The sequence below is a fragment of the Elaeis guineensis genome, chromosome 4, assembly GCF_000442705.2.
Source record: "Elaeis guineensis isolate ETL-2024a chromosome 4, EG11, whole genome shotgun sequence".
NCBI classification, from domain to species: Eukaryota; Viridiplantae; Streptophyta; class Magnoliopsida; order Arecales; family Arecaceae; genus Elaeis; species Elaeis guineensis.
In genome coordinates this window covers 57,097,969-57,121,443 of record NC_025996.2, presented here as the reverse complement: position 1 = coordinate 57,121,443, position 23,475 = coordinate 57,097,969, and the positions used below count along the sequence as shown (strand labels likewise).

At 37.8% G+C, this 23,475-nt stretch overlaps 1 protein-coding gene across 1 annotated transcript; it reads right to left on the bottom strand.

Annotated features, from left to right (window-relative positions):
- Positions 1-346: 346 nt before the first annotated feature.
- On the bottom strand, positions 347-23,157 carry LOC105042497 (protein TIC110, chloroplastic). Its single transcript, XM_073256574.1, has 15 exons — positions 22,530-23,157; positions 22,048-22,107; positions 20,025-20,148; positions 19,852-19,920; positions 19,646-19,744; positions 18,873-18,939; positions 16,782-16,846; positions 15,334-15,428; positions 11,245-11,372; positions 11,056-11,156; positions 7,551-7,767; positions 4,089-4,243; positions 3,275-3,400; positions 2,177-3,145; positions 347-817 (listed from the first exon to the last, which is right to left on the bottom strand). The coding sequence occupies exons 1-15, from the start codon at positions 23,054-23,056 to the stop codon at positions 572-574; spliced, it is 3,048 nt and encodes a 1,015-aa protein (XP_073112675.1). The 5' UTR covers positions 23,057-23,157; the 3' UTR covers positions 347-571.
- Positions 23,158-23,475: the final 318 nt, after the last annotated feature.

The window sequence follows — 23,475 nt, the reverse complement described above, 5'->3', positions numbered from 1 at the left end:
TTCAGTGCCGAATCCTGTCCCTTCTCAGTTCCCTAAACTCAGAAACCCCACCGATGGTACTCCCATTTGACCAATCTCAAATTTCCTGCACGTGTTAGATGAGTGAGGGCATGGCGATTCGTCAACCCAACAAATCCATGTTCCGCATACCCTGACCCTAACCTCTGTTTCACAGAACCAGATCACACTTCAAATCAAAGCCAGCGAATACTAGCACTCGGCAAATAAAGACTAATCAAATGAGCGACATGGTATCAATCGCTGAGGCACCAGAGGATGTAGAAAACAAAATGCCATAGACAGGAATATGTAATTTTTAACTTAAAATCAAATCTAAAGATTCCAGTTCAAAGTAAATGATCTTGCTGATAGCTCTGTTACCTTTAAGGCATGATTCAGTCGCCAAGCGTAGAAGTGAGCAACATAAATAGATGGACGTAAATAATAATTTAGCTGTACAATCGTCCAAGAAAACGGCAAGCCACTCACTGAAGGCCTCAGATGTTGCCAGAAGTTTTCACAGGTAAAACACGAATCCCAGTGCAGAAGAGAAACAAAACTTAGTGAGTATTTAAAATACAAATTCCTCTTCCTCATTCCCAATTGGCAATGCTCCTCGCTCTGCTGTGTCACGGAGCATGGCAGCAGTTGAATCACTGATCCCAAGCAAGTACTGCAACCGGGAGAGCTGCTCTGGCTTTGGAATACTCTTCAGATAAACACAGTATAGGTCAGCAAGCTCTTCTGGTGAGGACCATGACAAGGGCTCGGAAGGAACAGCCATGTCACAGGCAAGCATGTCGTTGAGGGAGGAAACCTGCAGCCAAGATTTTTCACCATTTTTCCATGTCATTTGAGTTGTCAAAACAACAGATCTAATCTGCATTAGTTGCAGAGAATGAATGTTCAGGATCCTGCTTATAGTTCAAAATAGAATTTTCCAGGATTAATAGAAGAAAAGTGAAATTACCTACTCCAGTGCACATATTGTTAGCATAAGACCTGCACGAGCTACTTCATGCCAGGAAGCACAAAATACATCAACAACAAAACATTTATGTTGACAGCCTTTTTCTAGAAAACCGCAAACATAAGAAATTGCTTGCTTGGTAAGTTGTATCATGATTAACTGTAATCTAATCCATCTGAATCCTGTCATTTTTTTTAAATTAACATAGTGGTGTGTTGTGTTTAAATAATAATAGATCACTTGATTGTGATTGGATTAAAATAGTGCCATTTTGGTTTGTTTCAAGTAGGCTACAAAACATAACCCATCATGAGGGGGAGAATGCTCTCCCGCAGTTCAATATGTTTGTGCATTAAGAAAGAAAAAGAAGGGAAAAAAAAAAAACATACAAATGATGAGCCAAATAACTATAACTTTTTTAACAAAATCTAAACTCACATTATATATGATACCAAATGAAAACAATAGCAACCTAGATAGCACAAAGAAACAGCATATGTGTGCACAAAATGCAACAGGTTCACTTTTCATTCCGATCAAACTGGCCCTAGGACACAGTCTGAATAGTCGATGTGTAGGAGGCAAGTGTGTTCGCATAAAGATGATGCTTGCCAGTGACAGTTTCTTTCAAGAACATGTAGTTGATAAAAAGTGACAAAACTATTGCTCCAGAGATGATGCAGAGCTTGTAATTTAGTGAATGTAGTTCCAACTTCCAAGTTCAGTCCAATTGAAGGGGAAGGGTAACCATTTGCTTTTTCCATTGGGTAATTTGTTGTAAGGACAATGTAGGAAGAACATTAACTTCAATTCCCAAAAGATGGTACATTTTTTCAAAGTTTAAATGACACCCTTTATCAGCAGAATAATTGCAAAAAAGTATACTGCTGCTAAAAGCATGAACTCAAATTATCTTTCTAATTAATCAACAACTTAACAGGGTTTTCCACTTCTCACACACACACACACACAAATACTTTCACACAGATAATGTGGAACGTGGGTGTGTTTGAAAGGAATAAGAACTGGAAAATCAAAAATTGTGTATTTTGCCAGCTTAGGTAAGAAAAGAAACAGTATCTAGCAAATCATTTTTCTAATGCAGATGTTTCTTTAGGCCTTTTTCCAATTGGCAAATAGATGTTAAGACTACTGATGAATAAGCAGAATAAATATTCAACACCATATATAATATAAAGTCCATACCACTCCTTCTCGATTCCTCTGCCGGAGAAGTGCAACAGCTTGAACCAACGAGTTGGCTAGCCTAGCCTTAGCAAGGTCCTGAACAACCCCTTTTGCCTTCTCAGCATCTATGCTAAGATCTGATGGGATTTTTTGATAAACCTCTTCGTCATCAAAGACACCTGTACCTGATGAAAAAATCTCCTCCACTGTTTTCCTAAAGAGGTTTTCACGAAGGCGTTCTGAGATCATGCTGTCCAAATCAACATTTGCTTCTTTTAACTCTCGGACCTGTTGTATACCAATCCTCCCTTGACTCACAGCTGTTTCAATTGCAGCTGCCATCTTTGTGGTGGTTATATTCTTGATGACCTTTTGGGCATATTCTGCAGGCAGGCCCACCTGCTTCTGCACCTCATTGAGCTGCTCAATCCTGGCTTTTGTCAATTGCCCATCAGCTAGAATCACCTCAGCCTGCTTCATGAATGCCTGTTCAGCTAAGTTCCTGTGTATTTCCACTATCTCTTTACCAGTCAACCCAAGTATTCCTCCAAGCTGATTTAGCAGCAAATATTCTGTATTGTCTTTCTTTGTAGTGATTTGTGCCCCAAATGGAACTACAGTAACTTCCCCAGAAAGACAGAAGAGCAAATAGGTCCTGTAAAGGTCAGCCCTGTCCCTCTCTGGAAGGTCATCCTTGAGGTTTATCTCTGTCTGACCTGGTTTGCCCAGCTTTGCTTCAAGCTCTTTGCGGGGTCTTGTCTTCCTTAGTGTCTGTAGGGACTCCCATTCATCTTCTTCATCTGTTTGTTTAGAATCATCCTTGACAGGTTCGGCTGAAATTGTTGTGGGTTCTCCTTTTATGTCAGATATCAATTCAGTGACAACCAAGGTGTTAAAAGCTATCATTTTCTTCAGCTCTTTTGCAGCCTCAATTCTGTTGCCTGCGCCTCTTGATCGTTGTATATAATTCATGAACACTTTGCGCACCTGAATGAAAGATATTTTAAGTAACATGTCTAGCTGCTTTAATTAGGGCTCAACCATCATCAAGTTTCACAAAAGAAAGTGCCTTCACACGTGTAAAAGTTGGTCGTGCTATTAGGGGAAAAAACATACTGCTTTGCTAGCAATGACCATGGCAGCATCCTTCGTAAGGCGCAAGCCTTGAGAAGCTTTTCTCACAGAAGCTCTAACTTCAGCATCATACCCCTCAACACCTGATGCAATTGCATCCTTCACAACCTGCAAAATTCAATCATGCATTAGTCAAAACATAGAAACACAGAGATGTCGATTATCAATCAATGAATTCATGATAAAATAATTATTCATTAACAAGATAATCATCTTTGATATGCAAAATAACACAATATATAAGTGGGCATCCAGAACTTGTAAGTCTTCAGTTTATCTGCACTTTTACATAAGTACATAAGTACCCATCCCTTGAAGAAGAAAAAGAATACAGTGTAGAGTTACAAAGCAAACAACAAAACAAAAAAGTGCAAACAGTGTAACTAACACTCAGCTGGAAGAATTACAAAACAAACAGCAAAAGCAAAAAGGTGCTGAATATTTAAAATATATGAACGGGACAAAAGGCAAGATTAAATTGCATTCGTACTCTGCTCGTTGCCCATTTGCCTACCATAGATGCAGTTTGGGGATATAATATTCTATTATCACAATTTTAAATTTCTACTGGTTTTTAAACTATTGAATTTATTCAAAGTAAAAAACACTGGAATGCCTTATTTGTTTTCCTTCTTTACTTAAATGAAGTACACTGGAAGTGCTCAACAATACTTATACTATATAACATACTGGCTATTATAATATATAACATACTGGCTATAATGCAGGAGATGCACACAGAGAGAAACTAGAAACTGAGTCCAAGCTCAGAGACCAGCATGGCAAGCTTAGTTACCTTTTCAAACAGGCGACCACAGATGTCAGCATGTGCTGCATCAACAACTTCCTGGGGAATACAAAGAAGAACTCGTAAACGCAGTAAAGCAGTGACATCCTCCTCACTCAATTCTCCATCAGTTACAGACAGCTGAAGCTTCTGCCTATATATTTCTACAGGTTCAAAATGTAAAATTTGTAAGCACATGATTGAAAGAAAAACAATCTTATTGCAAGACACCAACTCAACCTCTAAGCTGACAAGGAAAGACATTTTAAACATGAAACATATCATACATCACAGATCCTTGATGATAAACATCCAACAAAGAAGGTTGTCTTCTGTTATCTGAATCTCATTCTTCTGCATATATCTGATGCACTGCCAGGAAACTTTGGTGTGCTTCAATTTATGGAAAAGCAACTGAAGTTGCCAACTAAAGTAGCAGTTTAACAGCTGGCCATTCATCTAGAATGACATCCTAAGATGCAGCTTTCTTTACATGCACTAAATAAATAAATAAATAAAATTCTATGTTACTGCCACTGCCAGGCAAATCAGCAGCAGTTGACCCAAGACATAGCATAGTGGAGCACATGCTCAGGATCTAACCAGAAGGCACTGCAAAGAACATGCCCATAAAAAATAAAAATAAATAAATAATATTTTTCAGGGGAAAATGCTATCAAGTGCTTTGAATTCATTGATGATACAAAAGGCACCTTTCACACATGCAAAGCACATCATACACTGACATGTAAAACTCCTACCAGACTTGCTATTTCAATGTAAAGACATTCCAAAAATGCAAGACTTCTAGTTATGTAGAAAAGATGCCCAGGAACATCAATAACAAGCAGATTTTCATCACAGAGGTCATGCATGGACTAAGCCAACAATACCAAAAGGTGACAAATTCTAATCTAGAGAGGTTGAAATTAAGTTCTTGGCATCAAAATGGTCCTGGGATAATTTCCTTAGTATGCAATCCAAGGTTCACCATCTCGATACCAAATCCTGCAATGGGACAATGCTGATACAATGTCAGTATGCCAGGTATGAGGGTCAATTCCACATATCAAGACTTGGTGCATCCTTTGTACCAAGTATTGGTTCAATACCGACACGGTATGGTACACCCAGTATAGGGCCGTATGCACCAGTACAGCAAACCTTGGTGCAATCTTAAAAGATGATACTCTCTGCAATATGGTTAGTCTAACCTTACAAGATATCACATTATCTATAAAAAAGAAAAAAAGAAAAAGAAAAAAGACTGGCCACAAAAAGCTACTTAAAAGAACTAGTAATAAAGAAAAATACCAGAAGTTTGACCTTACATTTCTCTGTGTCCTTGACAACGAAAGGGACACTGCACTCACTTTTTATTTATAAATTTCTTGCCCATAAAAGAGGCAAGTGGTTTACTGCTACTCAAAGATTTCAGATAACCAGTAGAAATTTATGGCAAGATCCTATAGTAGCACACAGCAGCATCCAATTGCAACCTTCATTCTCAAGTAAATATAGTTTCATGATTGACACTTACTAAGATTTACATGTAAATTCAATAAAGATCACTTGGGTAGGATTACAATATCCGTAGATTTGAGAATTTCTAAATTATTCCAGTCAGTTACAAAAAAAAAAAAAAAAAAAGGCCCTTGCCCATTTGAACACTCATGATATGATACTAAATCCCAGAACCTTTTATATGTTTATATGTTGAGAGCACCAAGTGAACTGTCACTTCAATTAATGGATTTAGAATGTTTTTCTTGTAAATTCAACCAACTAAATAGGTGGATTTACTCAGGCTATGAAAAGTCGGGTGTATGCTTCCCGTATTGGCCACTATAGGAGGAGTCATTTTTCCTAGAATCAGCCAAAATGGACCAAAACTACCCATCTAGGCCCAAATCACCGCGGTAAGGGGCTGATTGGGGCCCTATCACCCTAGAATCAGACTGAACTGCACTTCTCAATACTACTCAAGGTAACTTTTGAATCGGTTATTTAGTCTGTTTTCCACCGTTTCAAGGTAGGAACAAGCTTAGGGATAATCCAGAAGCTATCCAGATACATGTCCCATGAGATTCAAAGCAAGCATCATTAATTCTCAAAAAAGTAAAACTTGCTAGGTTTACGTTGTGGGATTTAAAAGGATGACTTCCAGATCAAAATCAAGGAAACAAAGGCATGCATATTTATGACCAGGTGCAATACAAGAAGGATATGAGCTAACACCATCAGTCTCATTGCTTGTACGTTATACTCGAACAGTAGTGCGACTCCCTCTACCAAGTGCACAACATCAACCTGCTATGAGGTGACAACTTCTACCAAGCCCTCCAGGCACTCGACATGGGATCGAGGTGAGAGGCTACATCTGTATGCCAGAAACATTTCAAAATTGTTCAATAATATCATATATGTATACCTTCTTTTTTACTTTTTGAATGAGTGCTGGTTGTAGACTATTTCATCTTGAATCTTCAAAAGCTCCAGTAGCATTTATTGATTCAATGATTTCTTGTAACCTAATTGCATTTCAATTATTAATTATAACACATGTTTTAAAGTATCTATAATTCCAAGTTGTGTTGTTATGCCATAGAAGATACCATACAAAAGCCATGATTAGGGCATTCAAATTGATACTCTTACCATATCGCAGAAACATAGCATCAAGACAGTAAAGCTGAGAAAAAGGAGGTGGGGGGGGGGGGGGGGGGGGGGGGGGACAAATTTGGAGGTCAAAATAGGCCGAACCAAGGGCATGTTGACCGTGTTAGAGTACCAGTGAGTGCCCTTTGTTGACATGGTGCACAACCAACATGTAGTTGATATTGGTTTGATTCTCAACATTTCAAACCTTGAGATATCGTTGTTAATCAGGCATTTCATAAAGCATGATAAGGCAATAGTGCCAAAGGATCATCTATGTCAATTTTACCTCCCCCCTTTTATCTTTATACTTACCTCCTAGTTGTACCTTAATAAATTTTTAACCACTTAAAAGAAAACATAGAAATGTATATCAACAAATATATATAGCTTTTTTCAACAACTTCTACTAACAAATTCAAAAAAAACAAACAGGTCATTCCTATCTGTGAAATTAATAGCGGAGGTCAAACACCCTAAGCCAGTCATTATTAGAGAAAATGATGAGGGAAACTTCAAACTACCTCAAAGAAAGAGATGAATTGACCCTTATCTGACTCGAATTTGAGCTGGCTTAAAGGAGTAAAGAAGATGGATATTGTTGCATGATACTATTAAATATGTAAAAATCTAGTGCATCATTATAAAGCTAATTTATCAAGATAAAAGCTTGCAGGCATACATGTTATTGTGGTGAATTTATTTTTAGATAATGTAGGGAAAGAAATTACTTTCATTAAAAAGAAGATATTTTTTTATTGTTTACACATCAATGGCTATATAGGAAAAGGAAACTTAAAAATCACCAAGTACCTTCATGAATCCCACTAGCCTTTTGTGGATCAAAATGTAGTTCTTCACAAAGGTTTTGAAGGAAGGCTGCTTTGCTTGGAGCTGCTTCCAGATCACCACCACTAAAGGCTTGTGAGAGCCGCCTACGGTAGACCTTGGAGGTAATGTCCAGCATAATCGCTTCCGCTTCACGATTCCCTAAACCAAATATATTCTTCAAATGGTTCAAAGCCACAAGCTGCATATTTCAAGAAAGAAAAACTAGAATGAGAAATTAATATGGTTGATGTAGAACCAAGAAACTGCGAGATCCAAATGCTATTCCAAGCAATCAAGAAAAGTTTAACTAGGTTGCTAATTGCAACTTCATAAAGTGATGTAACGAACAATAAAATAAAAAATAAAAAATATAAGAAAGGTTAAGAAATATAGTAAACGATGATAAATATACGAAGAAAATGTGTTCATTTTTTGAGTATATTTTTATTACCTCAGATATTTGGATGTGTAATTTCCATTATTTTGTCTGTAACTCTAAGAAATACAAAATTAAAATACATGCTTCACATCATTTAAGTGTGTAATATATCATTCAATTGTTTAATGACAATTTGCAATGATAAAAATTGACATCTGCATTTTTCATGAAAAATTGCAACATTTTATCTTGAAAATGGCATAAGATTTACGGTAAGAATTTATTTGAAATCTTATAAGAGAGAAATTATGAAAAATGCTGGGCATGTAGCTGTGCCTATTCCTGTGCTTGGCGTGTACTGACATCGAATGCCATGGCATGGCATGGGACATAAGATGACAGTGCCAAGACTGCATGCCACCAACGAGAATGCTTCAAATCTATGCTGCATGTTCAACAAGATGTTTGTAACACACTATCATATACATGGTTCACCGAACCATGCAGCCCAGGGAGTGCCGAACCATGCTGTTGGCTTAATCGGATGGAGCTCCTATTTTGATCGAGAGGACAGAGCCCCTCCTCTGGCCTTCATCAGCCTCGACGACGGCGAGGCGGCCTTGCCAGGCCTTTGACATCCTTCTCTCCCTCTCCCTGTCCTTTCCTCCCTCTGCCTACCTTTGGCTTCCACTGTGTGCAATGAGCTCAGCTGCCCTCCGATGGCCTCCGAAGGCCCTCTTTCTCTCTCTCCCTCTTCCCTCCCCTCCTCTCTCTTCCTCTCATGTTCTCCCTCTGCCCTCTCTCTACGTCAATTTGGGCCTAGCACGGAATAGCACAGGGATATGCCAAACCATACCGCCTGCTGACCGATCCGGGCTCCAACTAGTACAACGAACCTTGATTATATATCTATCAAATGTCAATTGGGTGAATTTAAATTTTATCTATGCAAGTCACATAAAAGAACAGAGGATTAAGTATCACTACTCCATGTCACCTGCATCTATTGATAAGGTATCAAATACCTCGATCTCTCAAGCGCCATAATTGTCAATCTCCCAAAAACACCATGCATACTCATGCAAAAGATTAACTCCACATTATCTATCTAAATTTCAATATCCATTATATAGAATGATGAGACATTTCAGAGTATAACAAGTCCATGTGTTTTTATGCAATAAATCTATATATAGGTTACGCATCTTCAAATCACTGGTCATATTCTACCTCACAATGATATTATAAATCGAGTGTCATGTCCCTCTTGTACTATATCCTGGAATATCAAGACTTCCTTATTAAAGTTAAGTGTCCAAGTGGTGTTGCCTTGATTTTGTGGTTTTCAAATAGAAATATAAACATATATCTTTACATATTCTATATATATATATATAAAAGAGTGTTTGGGGTTCTTTGGTTCTGTCACACTTGTCAAAGATACCATGATCTTTCTAATTTTGTTCTCTTCTTCACCCTATAAACCATCGAACATAGGAGCAACATATAAGAGAACATAGGAGCAACATATAAGAGAACAGATTCAAGTATGTGTCGATGATGACATGTGTGGTTCAAGAATTTTTTAAAAAAACATCATCAAAATATCTATTTCAAGATCAAGAAATGCGCGAGAACTTGACCACATTCCAAAATTTCAGCAGAAAAAGAATGCTGCAAATTTCAAATGCAGTTCTGGAACAGCTTATCACAAAATTAGATGGTTTCCCTGAAGTCCTATCGGTCAATACTCAACTGTACTATTTATGACAGAAGTTAAAAATAACTCTCTCATCCAGACAGGGAATTTTCTAGGGTCAGACTTGCTCAACAAAGATCTATCTAAGCACTTCAAAAAAGAAAAAAAAGACAACAGGCAAAGTCTTCGAGGCTTAAAGATTTTTGCCATGGAATCTAACGTCCTTATGACTTAGCTCATTGGAAAAATCTCTTTATGATAGAAAAGTTCTACTTCAAAGCTTTTGGTCAAAAATGTTGTGACCAGTTTCTACGTAAAATCTAGTGACAAGTCCCAAATCCGCTCCATAGATATACAAGAGTTGGGTATTTTTGCTGAAGATCAATATTAGATTACTTGTTGATAAATGTGTATGGGTTCCTAATGAAAATTGAAAAAAGAACTCTTGATAGTTCAAGGCTTCAGCCAATTATACAAGGCCAAGGTGATTTTAATGATAACATTGATCTTCCTAAGACCCTATTTGAGGGCACTTTGCTCTATGAAGCAATCACTCCAGGGTAAGGATCACCAAACCATCCCAAATCAGGCAGTTCAAGGCATCATGAACCAGACCAGTCAGTCATTGGGATGGTTTGGTTGGTTTAAACGGTATAAAGCCTCTCCCCATCTCACAATCTTTCACGAATTTCTCTTGCCTCTCCCCTCCACTCTCTCTCCCAATCCTCCTCTCCCTCTATCCTCTCCCCTCTCTCCTCCCCCAATCATCCTCTCTCGCCTCCTCCAGCCTCTGCTCCGGGATTTGGTCCTCCTCTCTCTAGAGGAAAACCCTAGTGCCCCCTTCGAGGACAACATTATCCACAAAGAAAGCCACATCTATCTCCTAAACTTGTTTGAACTCATCCTCCGCAGGTCAGAGTCAGAATTTTCATGGCCCAGTGAGTCCTCTCCCTCCCTCCCTCTTCCCTCTATCCTTTTCCCAATCCTCCTCTCCCATCTCCTCTTCTTTTGGCTTCTGCTCCGTGTTATAGTCCTCCACACTCTGGAGTCTCTCTCTCTTCCCCCTCCCTCTCTCCCTCCCTCCCTCGTTCTCCCCCTTTCCCTCACCCTGGTTTCAATATGCATCAAGTCGATATAGTACATACCGGTACTGAACCGATAGCCAGCCAGTATGCCCTCTGGTAATGGTTCATCGTACCTTGCTCCAAATGAAGCACTAACACTTTTTCTTTGTCATGATTCAATATTTTCCTTTGTACAATTTCACAAGTCAGTTTATACTCATGATGTTTCATAATTTATGCTGCATGCTTATCAACAAACACATACATGTCAACGTATTTGTATTGCCAGAATCTAATACACCAAACATGTCAAATATTGGACAATTTATCCGAATATGTGTTCACCTTTTTTTCTTCAAGACGTCCATTTGGAAAAGATTCTGCTGCATATACTTTATATAGCAATTTTAAATCATCCATCTTTCTATCACCATCATATTCTCCACCTAAGCAAGAATACACATAAATGCCATTTTATTGTTACATTGGACTAGTAAGGGGCAATGAAATTGAGCATGAAAGAATTATATGTACCTAATAAAGAAACAGGTCCGACCCCAGGGGCAAATTGGTCAGCTTCAGGATGTTTGCTTAATGATGTCAGCAAATCATTGAATGCCAGAACCTTATCAAGCTCCTCAATAACAACCGTTGTTCCTGTGCTGCATCCCTCTGATTTGTTAGTCAAAATGTTAAAGCTAAATCTGAAACAGAGAAATGAACTACTTGCAGACTATGCATGACAAATCTGCACATGCAGATTTATAAAATTCTCATGCCACAACTTATATAATAGAACTATTCGAAAAATATAATATTTTTATTTGCTTCTTTTTTAATTAATTCTCTTGTTCTTTAATTCAAAATTTTACTAATAATATATCCAAGGTTTTAAATCCCATGGGACGGGCCTATCCTAGTTTTTCTATGGAACGGGATGCACCACCGTCCCGATACTTGGGACAGAGGATGTCCCAAGACGTCCCGATCGGGATGTTGGGATGCTAGTAGGATGGTCCTGTCCCGACACATGGGATGGTATCCCGTTCCGGTGTCCCACGGAATGTCCCGCTGGGACCTGAATCCTAGAATATATCACATATAAACAGTGGAGAAACTAAAATGGAAGTAAACCATAACTTGGTGTACAATCTTGTAATCAGCCTTCTTAGATTCTGCAGGCAATAAGTCAGGAGTTTTGGCCCAATTTACACGGAGAATCAGTAATCCATCTGCCATGGTGATCTGTCCCTTTAAAATGCTAAAGCAGGGGCATTCCTCAATTGCAGATCATTATGAATGATCGGAGAATATGGTCACCATTTAAATCTTGAGGAACTTTCTAGTTGTGCCTAAATCACAGTCTAAAAAATAGATGTTAATAATTTTCCACAAAAGAGAGACAGATGAAAGGCTATTGTAAACTTCTGCTAACCACACAAGGAATAAATCTATAACAATCAGGACAGCAGCTCACCAGGAACGTAGATTGATTTATTGAACCAGGTCAAGAGTCTTCCAAGGTCTAGAAGACAGAAAGTGGACTACTCATCGCCATTAAGCATATCTGAGCTACAGCACTTCAGAATAAAATCATGAATGCTTACAATCCACATGGTTTAGTTTCACAAAAACAAATGTAATTCCAATATCTGATCACACTTCCATCCTCTAAAAAAAAAAAAAAACAGTCCTTAAGCCCTCGATCACAATAACTCCAGCTATAAATACACACAGCCTACAGTTGGAAGATACCACAAAATAGCTTGGCTAACCTATTTGATGTCTTTTCATTTTCATTTCAGGCTTTGACTTCCCTATGTTGATCATTCATATCTGCGACATAATGAAAAAACCCAATGGCCAGATCCACAGTGGTTGTAGCACAATTTCATGGTAATGGTAATAAATACATTCTTGTTTTGGTCAATACTTTAAGACAAAACACAGCTCCAAGGGATAGCTTCGCAGCCAAGCAGGATGGCATCCTGCAGGATTTCAAGTAATAGCCCTGCTGTATTGGACAAGTAAGTTGGCAATAAAATCAACATTGAGGTGTCTCCTTCCCCTTACCAGGAAGAGAGAGAGAGAGAGAGAGAGAGAGAGAGATTAGGCTCAAAAGTGCAAGCATATGAATATCACAAGTGGAGCTTTTTATCTTTTCTGAAGAATGATCTCATTATTTCACCTCTGGACTATGTAAGATTCAGAATGACCAACAATCAAGATACCTATACTATTGCAAGAGGCATATTAATAAGTCCATTATGGAGTTTGGACTAAAAATGTTTTCAATAGAAGTAAGGATGAATATAAAGTCATTTCCACCCCAAACTCTAAGAGACAAGACTTCTGCAAAAGGAATATTTGAAGATGCATAATGAAAGGTGGCAGCCCTTCTAATATCCTCTGCAAAATGAACTCCGCAAATATCATAAGACTCAAAGTCATCCAAGCACTATGAAAGCAGAATTTACAAAATGTAGCAAAAACTCTCGGATGTAAAGTTGCTGAGTGAAAATAAAATTACATCATTAAGGTGGCCAGTTGTGAAATGGGCCCCATATTTAGTAACACCACTTGTTTCAAAATGAAACAAAAGTTGCATGTCATAGTGTCAAAGGATATCCAACTAGTTTATCATCCCTGTAATGGAGAATGCCCCTTCTCTTTTGGCAGCCAAAACATAGGACCCAACAATCTGAAATTCCACCAATCAAAGGATCATTTAAGCTCCATGCAACAAAAAGAATCTCCAATTCTCCATATTCCCTAATGATCCTGTGCATCTTTCCAGATGGACCCTCTTCGCACCAAGTGGTTATTGCTACCAATCCCCAAAAGTTTGGAACCCTTTAAGAGTGTTTTAAAAAAAAAAATGATCATTTCTACACTTTACATTTACGGTCTAAAATTATTTAAGAACTCACAATTTTTAATCTAAATCTGATTTATTTTTAGATTGGCAAAAATCTGCAAAGAGACTAAATCTACACTCTCAAGGTCACCTTAATCATAATCCCAACCCTCAAGCCTACTCGAAAGAGGAGCAAAGAAGAAGTGTTAAAAATAAAGGAGGATAGCATTAAGAATAAACTGCTTACACCAGCTCTTGGGGCACAAAGGACACCACGCTGCCACATCACTGGATGGCTAATCAAAGGTTAACATGGACAAAAGAAGATCAAGCAGGACAGAAAGAGGTGGTACAGTGATCAAGGGCTAAGGGTGAACACTCTGATTTGCTTTTCTTTCTCATATGCTTTATCTCTGCTATTTTCTCATTAGTTTCCTTCTTCGAGGCACCTAAGAGAGCTTCATAGTCCCGCTCTCTAAATGAGACAAGAATGGAGAGCATATGGATATATGACATAACTTGTGGCCCTCATGACTTAAGAAAGTGGACCGACACTACAGAAAACGTCCACCAAACTCCCAAATCTCACTCCATCATGTAGACACCTATTACCAGCAAAATAACCTACTCACAAACAACCAAACTCAAGTTCAAACCCCATAAAACCTGAAAATACAGAGAAATAATTAAAAAGATTAAACTCTAACAAACAGCAAATTATAACTTAACACTAAACCATAAAGTTAAAACTAAATAAACCTAAATGCTAAGCCTAATCTAGAGAAAGTATCTTTATTGGCTGTTTCCATAAAAAAAGAGTATCAATAAATTACTGTCCGGAGAAGGTTCTAACAGCCAAAACTTCTCTTCGTTGTCAGTTCTAAAAGAAGGTTTAAATTACCTATGTGCTCCAAAAGATATTGATGACCACTGTTTCCATTGATAGAGTTTATTTGTAAGATTGTCTTAAGAAAAAATAATATCTACAATTTTGTGATAGTGAGAGATTGTTGAGAAAGGAAAATTTTTGGAGATATATTTGTAGTGGAAAAAATATTTCGGTGTCTGATGTCCCCAGATGTTCTAAGAGATATCTCATTCCCATATTCAAGACATTTACTCACAAATTTTGATAAGAATAAAGTAATTACTCATTCATTGAAAGCATAACAAGTCACTGTTAAATATATTAAACTTCATCATTTGTCTAATAGTGAAACAATATATATTGCTAGTTCATTTTAATCTTCAGGTGCAATGCATCCACACCCCATTAGAATTGCCCAGAAGATGACTTTCATCTCTGGTTAACAATCCTGGTAAAAAGTGACATGGTTACAAATTTTAATTTAAAAGCATGCTTCAATTAAATCCCTGCATTAATATTAAGTCTAATTGACCTAGAACTTGGCAGGTGCAGTTTTGTATTTTGTTGAACTTATTCACATGCTTAAGTAAGAGACTCTATGTCAATAAACGAAGTTTAGGTTACTCCTTCTAATGTATTGCTCTAATTGATAAACATGTACATGAAGTGTTTACTGGTTTAGCTATGTTGACAAAATCAGCATGATCACTAGCAAATATACCATTTGACGTCCTAATAAGACTTTACACATATGACCATGCATTGTTTGAAACAAAATGATAAGACATTTAACATATAAAAATAAGGAACATTCTTGGTCAGCAAACTAATAAACACAAGAAAAGTTGACAAGAATTCAAATCCCTGTGTCACTACGGATTAAGAACAGAAGTTGTACCTTGCTTTTGTCCGAGATTTCAACATGCCAAGCGCCACTGAAATATTTTCTTCAATCAATTTTCTTGTGTGTTCCCTAAACATCTCAGAAGCAATCTGCAAGTAACCAATGTCAAATATGTCCTCAACTTATAACTATAAAAGGGCACATGCAATGTGTATTAAAGAAATAGATATGATTTAACCCCAAACAAGAAGAAATGCATATATTTCATAAAATAAAAAATAGTAGAACAAAATAAAGAAGACAAAATTATAAAATAAAAAACAAAAAATAAATTAAAAATAAAAAACCATAATAGAAAGCATGAAAAAGTAAATGAAAATCCAAAATCTACTAATATATATTGGGAAAGCCCCGATTCCACCATGCCAGACTTTGGGGTCTCCCATGATTGCCACACTAAAAATATAAATGGTGGGAGTCCAGCATATGCTGAAGTCTTGAAGCCTCTCATGGTGCCATTCTCAAAGCCTCCCATTGTGCCATTCTTAAAAGGAAATAGTTGGAGTCCAGAAGGCTGGACTGCCGAAGCCTTTAGTTCCATTCCGAAGTCTCCCCTTCTATGCTTAAGAAATAAAAAATCTCAAAATCTGCACATGGCTTCCATTTTATGCAGGTCCTTTTGGAATGTGCAACTAGTAATATAAGCATATAGAACATAATAAATTATTAAAAAATTTAATGCTCCACAGCCATCAATATAATTACATTCACAGCCCAATTTATGCCAGCTTCCACAGACTCTAATTATCCACTATCTATTACAAGACCTCAACAATGAGACACTCTTATAAAAGTCCATTTATTATAACAAATTAGAAGATACATCACATCCACTATTTATTGTAGTCTGTTAGGGATTAAAAGTAGAAAGCTAGTTTGTTTGGAAAGAACTCAGGTATGAGAAAAGTCAGTATTGAGGAATTGATTCTTTTGGAAATAATGATGGAAATATGTTTCCAAAGAGAATATATTTTGCAAAGTGAGGTATTTTTAAATTAATTAAACATTATTTTGGTCCAAAAAAGTTGACAAACAAAATCCTGAAAAGAATATTCAAAACTCAAAATTCCCTTTCTATAATATGGTACAGATAATCCTTTCTTTAGCATAAAATTAACTGCCTGAATATTTCCTAGATTCATGGAGAAACAACTGACAAGCTTTTGAGAAAAAACCTAGCAAACTTTGAAAAGGTGGTTTGCAAACTATCCATAGACCATTAGGAGTTCTCCATATATCTGTTAAATTCCCCACTTTTGCGCATTTCTCACCTAAAATTTTGTATCTCCCTAAACACTTGATTACTTCTCAACTATATCACCATAACACAAATTTTTGAAAAATGAAAATACTCTAGAATATAAAATGCTTCATGGACTGTCAGATGTTCATAACAATACAATAAAAACAGCAAAAAAAAAAAAAGTCAAAGGTGCACATACGTCATCAGAGAGTCTATAAAGAAGTTGTGATTTCCTCATATCAATGAGCTGGTTTGCTTCAATGTCTGAAAAAAGATAGCATAATCAATCAACCAGAGCATGCAAAATGAATTGAACTCATTGCCAATAATCTCAATGGAACAAAGAGAAATCTATTTGGATTTTGGGTGTCCACCCAAAGAAACCAAAGGTCTAAAATTAATTTAAACCAAAAAGAGGTTCAATTAAGTAATTAACAGTGAACATTGGTTAATTTAGACTAATAAACAAAGAATTCCACTTATAGTCTACCTTTAGCTCATTTTTGCCATATTATCTTTATGGAGAAATTAAATTTTGAAAAACTTAGCTTGGTGCAATTAATAGTGAACATTGGTTAATTTAGACTAATAAACAAAAAATTCCACTTATAGTCTACCTTTAGCTCAAATTTGCCATATTATCTCTATGGAGAAATTCAATTTTGAAAAACCTAGCTTCTCAAAACATATGGAACAGATATAAATATAATCCACAATAAGCTCTTATTTTAACTCAACTGAAAATTTTACTCATTAGTAATTACAGTCATGAATTCTTTTACCAAAAAACTAGTGTTTTTTTGTCAGTACAGTATCTCCAGTCATGTCATGGGCGAGCAGATTTGACAAAAACACTAAAGATTAAACTAGTAATAAGAGCTTGAGAAGAGGTAGCCTAGCAAGACACTCGTCTCACAACCACCAAATCATATGTTTGAAAGGCAGATTCCTGCTTAGGTAGGTAGAAGGTTCTACACAAGGTTTGAAAGCTCAGTTCTCTTTTCTTTTTTTTTTCTTTTTTTTTCCTTTTTTATTTTGGTTTAGTTAGGATTGCCAGGTTCTGATTTCAGCTCAAGTTCTGTTCAAAAAATGAAAAAAATAGAAAACAAGAAAAAATATGAGAAGCAAAATAAGCCAAGCCAAGGAAATAAATGCTGCATAGTTTTAAAACATATTCTATAATTTTAATCATCAGATCTACGGTTTCTTGTTTGGGACTGAATGCCTAAAATATGAAGAGTCATAAGAACTTTTGAACACCAATGGAACATTAAAGAACTAGTCTTTAATAATAATCTAATTCCTGAACACCAAAAAATGACAGTAACATATAATTACATATGAATATGAAACATGATATAATGCTTACAATCATTTTCAGTATGAAAGACAGATTTAAATCTACTAAATATGAAAAGGTAACGATTAGATATATGTCATACACGTGTCTTGAGGATTTAAGCTAAGATCTAGCAGATACAAACAAAAATCTTTTCATTGGGACATTTCTCCTATTTATCTTCAAAAAAATTATCTTAAAGACCCAAAAGATTCTCTTATATCCAGGAAAAGCTACCTTTCTATTAAATTTCTTAAAGTCAAACTGCCAAATGTTTCCCTTTTTTTTTTTGGAAAAAAAAAAAAAAGCAAGCAGTTCCAACTTCCAAAGTATATGGTTAATGTTACTTGTTTCTCATAGGTTAGACCTATCATCCATAAGCATCTTTTAAATTTTAATTCAAAAATGAAAAAATGATCCAAAATTGGCACTATATAGTTGAATTAAAGAAGTAAAAGAAATGACCTCAAGATGAGCCTATCTTTAAAATATACATAAATATGGCCATAAAATAATATTCGATATCCATACCATCAATAAAATAGCATGTATAATTAGTTCAGGCTGATACTGGACTAAAACCTACCAAACTTGACAACCACCAAGGATTTCAGTTAGTTTCAGAACGTGCAAGGCAAAATTGTTCTGTTTGCCCAAACCTTCAATCCTTGGGTTCACAACTATTTCCTTTGGCACAGAAGTTTAAAGAGAAAAATTACCACAGGGAGATATAGTAGGTGGCTCCAATAATTGATGCTAGGCCAGCATTAACTGTTGGTCTAGCATTTCTAGTAATAGCATGCTTGTAACCTATATCTTTTTAGGCATATAGAACTAGGGTTATAAATAACATAGTGATCAATCCAAGTAAGGAAGACTTAAAAAATTGCAATAACAATCTAACTGCATCACCAGTTTTAAGTAAAGATAGAGAGAAAATTTGTGCATAACCTCTTCCAATCAGCTTTAGCTTTAAAGCATACAATCTCTGAGCATTGTCTCGTACAGCAATATCAACCTGGCATTGAATAACTAATTCTGTTACATTGATAACTATATTGCATGTTTCATCAAGAATCAGCTTACTGAAATCTTCAGAAATCCAGTAAACAAAATGAAGTTGTATTGGATGGAGAGAAAACATATCCACAAATAAACTATCAAAACAATGAAATTTTAACAACCCATGCAATTCAAAATTATGTAAATTGGAAACTCACAAAATGGAGAAGTGATAGGGAAATTCTATCAAATGCAAGATCTTTATGATGCAAGAACTTGGAACAAAACATGTCTACTCAAATCATTTGCTTCATAAATCATTCAAGAGAGCAGTGATACACAGTCATCAATATTTTGCCAAATAAGATACAAAAGGGTATATTTTCTTCCTTTAACTCAAATGCTAAGGGAGGAAAAAACAATAACGCATGTGGTCGTCCAGCATGGCTACCCTCTCTAGACACACTCTGGCACCTAATGTCATATGCCCAATGGGTGGGGCGTGGATATGTTACATAAAAGCTGCAGCATCAAGTGGTCAGAATTTTCTGCTTTCACTAAGAGTGCATATGCATCGTGACCCGCAGGTAGTGCTCCATGTTTTCAAGCTTCAAGTGAACCTAGAACTTAAAGCTCAACCCATCCCTGCCCATCCTTTTACTACAGGAAAAAATTGGATTGATTACAAGATAAAATATTAAGTACCAACAAGATTTAAATACCTGAGCATCAGTGACTTGGAAAAGACGCTTCCAAGGCAAAAGGAATTTTGACGCTTCTCCAAATACAAGTGTTGAAACATAGATGAGCTTTTGAAATGCCTGTGCAGCAAACTCACTTTATAGTTGTCAGCCAATGTTTGTTCCTTCAAAGACCTAAAGAGATATGGATGGTTTTGTCCAGTGGCTTCAGAGAATACATAACTTACCCGGCGTTGCTCTATATCAGCCTCGCGATCTCCTGTTTCCAGCCTTTGCCTGAAAATATGCCTACCGATCTACAAAATTTGAAAGCAAAGAGAGTAAAAGGATGAAGAAACAAAAACAAGTATGATAAGTAGAAACAACTCATCGAGCAAATAACTAAACAGAAATATTTTACCTCTATATGAACAGATGCTGCATCTGGATCATCAATTCCAAGAGCTTCTTTAAATTTGATGATTGTCTCAACCTCATGTCCCTTAAGATTTTCACCACCAGGTGGAAGAACTGAAGAGACAAACCTGAATGAAGTATGAAGAAAACAATTTATCAACTGAGTTAATGAATAAGAGATACTTGATCTTCATGGTTAAACTTCTTCAACTATTCAATCCATGGTTTTCAGAACCATCTCGAACCGGGTGATTCAAGGCATGCCGAACCGGACTGGCGGAGAACTAGGATGGTTCCAACAGAAAAAACGGCACACACCGGTGCCGAAAAAGAAAAAGAGAGAAACAGAGGAAGAGAGAGAGCAAGAGAAAAGGAGAGGGAGAGGCCGCCGAAAGCTGGCGGTGGCCCTCTATGGCCACTGGAGAGCCACGGAAGCCTTCGCGGCCCAGTTTGCTCAATAGGGCTAGTGCAATGAGCGAGAAATAGAGAGAGAGGGAGAGGCCGTCGGAGACGGGAGGAGGAGACGGCGAAGGTGCCGCCAGAGGTCTCCAGGTGGCCGTCATGGCCATCAAACGGCGGAAGTGGCGCGGACGGAGTCGCAACTGCAGAACAGAGACGACCGCTCCTGTTCACGCGTCGGCTCTTTTTTAAAAAGAGAGATGAACAGTGAAGCCGGCACTTGGTTTATCGGCTTCACTTTTTAAGAACTTTTTTTTAAAAAAAAAATTAAAACAGTGAAATCAACAATCGGTTTGCCAACTTCATTATTTCAATGCTTTTTTAAAAAAGCTCAGAAACAGTGAAGCTGACAAACCCATTACCGGCTTCACTGTTGTCAGGCATTTTTAACTGTTTCACGGACGTGGAGCCGAAGGTAGTGTTTACGCCGCCCGGCAACGACGGCGGCCAGTCAGAGGCCCTCCGACGGCCTCTCTACCGGACCTCTCTCGGTCCGATTCTTCCCCCCTTTCTCTCTTCTCTCTTTTCTCCCACGGACAACGTGGAGCTGCGGTGGCTACGGCGGCCCTCCAAGGGCCCGCGCGCCCTCAGGTGGCCACCGACGGCACCTCCACCACCTCAAACTCCTTCCCTCCCCTCCTCTCTTTTTTTCTTCCTGTCTTTTCCTCTCTTTCTCTCTTTTCCTCCCCAGTCCATCCCTTCCTTCGTCGGTTCACGCCAATCCGGTCCAGTATGGAACCGTGCCACCAGCCGGCCGGAACAGCCACCGGTACCAGTATTCAAAATCTTGATTCAATCAGTTCTTCATAAAACTAGAAAGCACTAAAAGGGACAGATAATAAATTGTTGGAGACAAAAGATTATAACAGGTGCTTTTCAATTGAAGTATTCCAAAATTTTTAGAGATACTACCAATTAAGTATGGGTAGTCCCTTAAAACAAATTTACTAGATGAATAAGATGATTATTATAATCATGTAGAGTAGAGGCTATATGCTGCCATTATAACTCTTCTGTAAATGATTGCAACTGTTATCCAAGCATTTTTACTACCTATTCATATTTACTGACTCTGACCAACTAGATTAGAAAAACATAATCAAATAGAGTAAAATATGATTAAGAAACAATGTGAACATACTTCTGCAGCATAGATGGCGCTCATTTAAGAGTTCACATGTATTCATATTTATGTAACAATCATGCTTTTTGTGCATTAACTTTATCACCACAATTTGGCATAATCAATGAAAGATGTTCCATAACTTTATATGTGTCTTTAGTATTTCATAAGAAGCATGCCAACACTTCAACCTGAATATCAGTATAAACTTCATATTTGACTATGATGCACAAATGGTATCAAAGTAAATCAGTGCCAGACAAAACATAACAAGGTACACATGCTTAGAGACAACATATACATCCACGTATATTTACTGTGTTATCCCATATTTTTGGATACCTGTAGCACTGTCAAAAACTTGCACTGTTGCCAGCACCAAAGCAATAATGAAAGGAACAGAACGTAGATGCATATATATTCATATGGTTTTGTATTCACTCACCGACTATACAAATCACAGAGCTCAGCTTTGAAGGCGTTATCTTGTCTGCTAACACCGTATCTGCAAAGTTAAATCCAGAAGGAAGAAATAGAACAAGGTTACACCTTAAATAATACAAAAAAGTTAACAGCCACGTAAACACTTAAAAATCAATCAAAAACCCTCGTTTTAAATACGATTTAAATTTGAAATGAGTGATACATTCATCAATCATCGCCCAAATAACGAATAGCTTAAACAGATCACTAACTGAAACCAACTGCATTCTTCTTGGTCCCGTTTCCTTGGTATCCAGAAACCACTAACAAGCCAAAATTCCTAGATCGTTAAACCCTATTCCCTGTCAACACTGGAGCCAGAAAACAATCAAGTTCACCCTAGAGCAATCTATTTTATCGGTTTATCATCTCTCAAACGGAAACAACTAAACAATCTAATGAAAAAAAAAAAATCAAACTTTCCGGGAACAAATCTAAACTAACTTTTTAGCGACTGCTTCCACGTCCTCCTTCGACACTGCCGTCGGATCATCATAACTAGCCACAAGATTGTGCAAATTCACTGCAGCAACCTCCGGGACGCTCGAATTGAGAGCATAGACCACAGCACCACTGGCCGCCCCAAGAGCGGCTGCCCCACCGAGTCCCGCAACCCGGCTACCTCCAAAGCGAAGTCCTAGACCGTACCCTGCCGCCAGAGCGGCGGCGGCGATGACGACGGAGCTCGCCACCATAGCCGGAGGGGGCAGGGCGTCGACAAGCACCTGGGGGCCAGAGAGCTCCCGGCGGCCTCCGAAGACCGAAGGGTATACGGCGGGGGCGGGAGCGGGAGCGGGGGCGGTGGCGTCGGCATCGGAAGTGGAGTTCCGGGGAATGGAAAGCCGGCAGCGGCGGCAGGCGCGGTGGCGGCGGGGAGGGAGGCGGAGGAAGAGGGTAGCGGGGTTGGAGGGAGAGAAGAGGAGGTGGCGAGAAGGGGTGGAAGGGGCGGGGGTTAGGAGGCCGAGATCCATTCGCCGCCGGCTTCTTTCTCTTCGTCCTCCGACTTGTCTTTTCTCGCGGGAGGACAGAAAAAAAGAGAGGGGATAGCGGGGGGCCGAAGAAAGGGTTTTTATTTGTACCAGAAAAAAGAAAGGGTTATATTGGGTGCGCCGCTGCTAATAAGTAGAAAAGAACCGGGGTAAGGTGGGGACAAGATACAGGCGACGGATGGGCGACGGGCAAAAATTGTTTCATACTTTCATAGGAGTACGGTATTTTTAAATTATTTTTTTTTTAAATCCATACAACTTCCAAAAATAAAATAAAAAACTTATTTTGACAGTTCATGTTGTTTTATCCATAATATTTTTATAACTCACTAAGTCAAATAAGATTTTCATGAATACTACTAGCTATACATGAGATATGCCATAACTCCCTAGTTTAATAA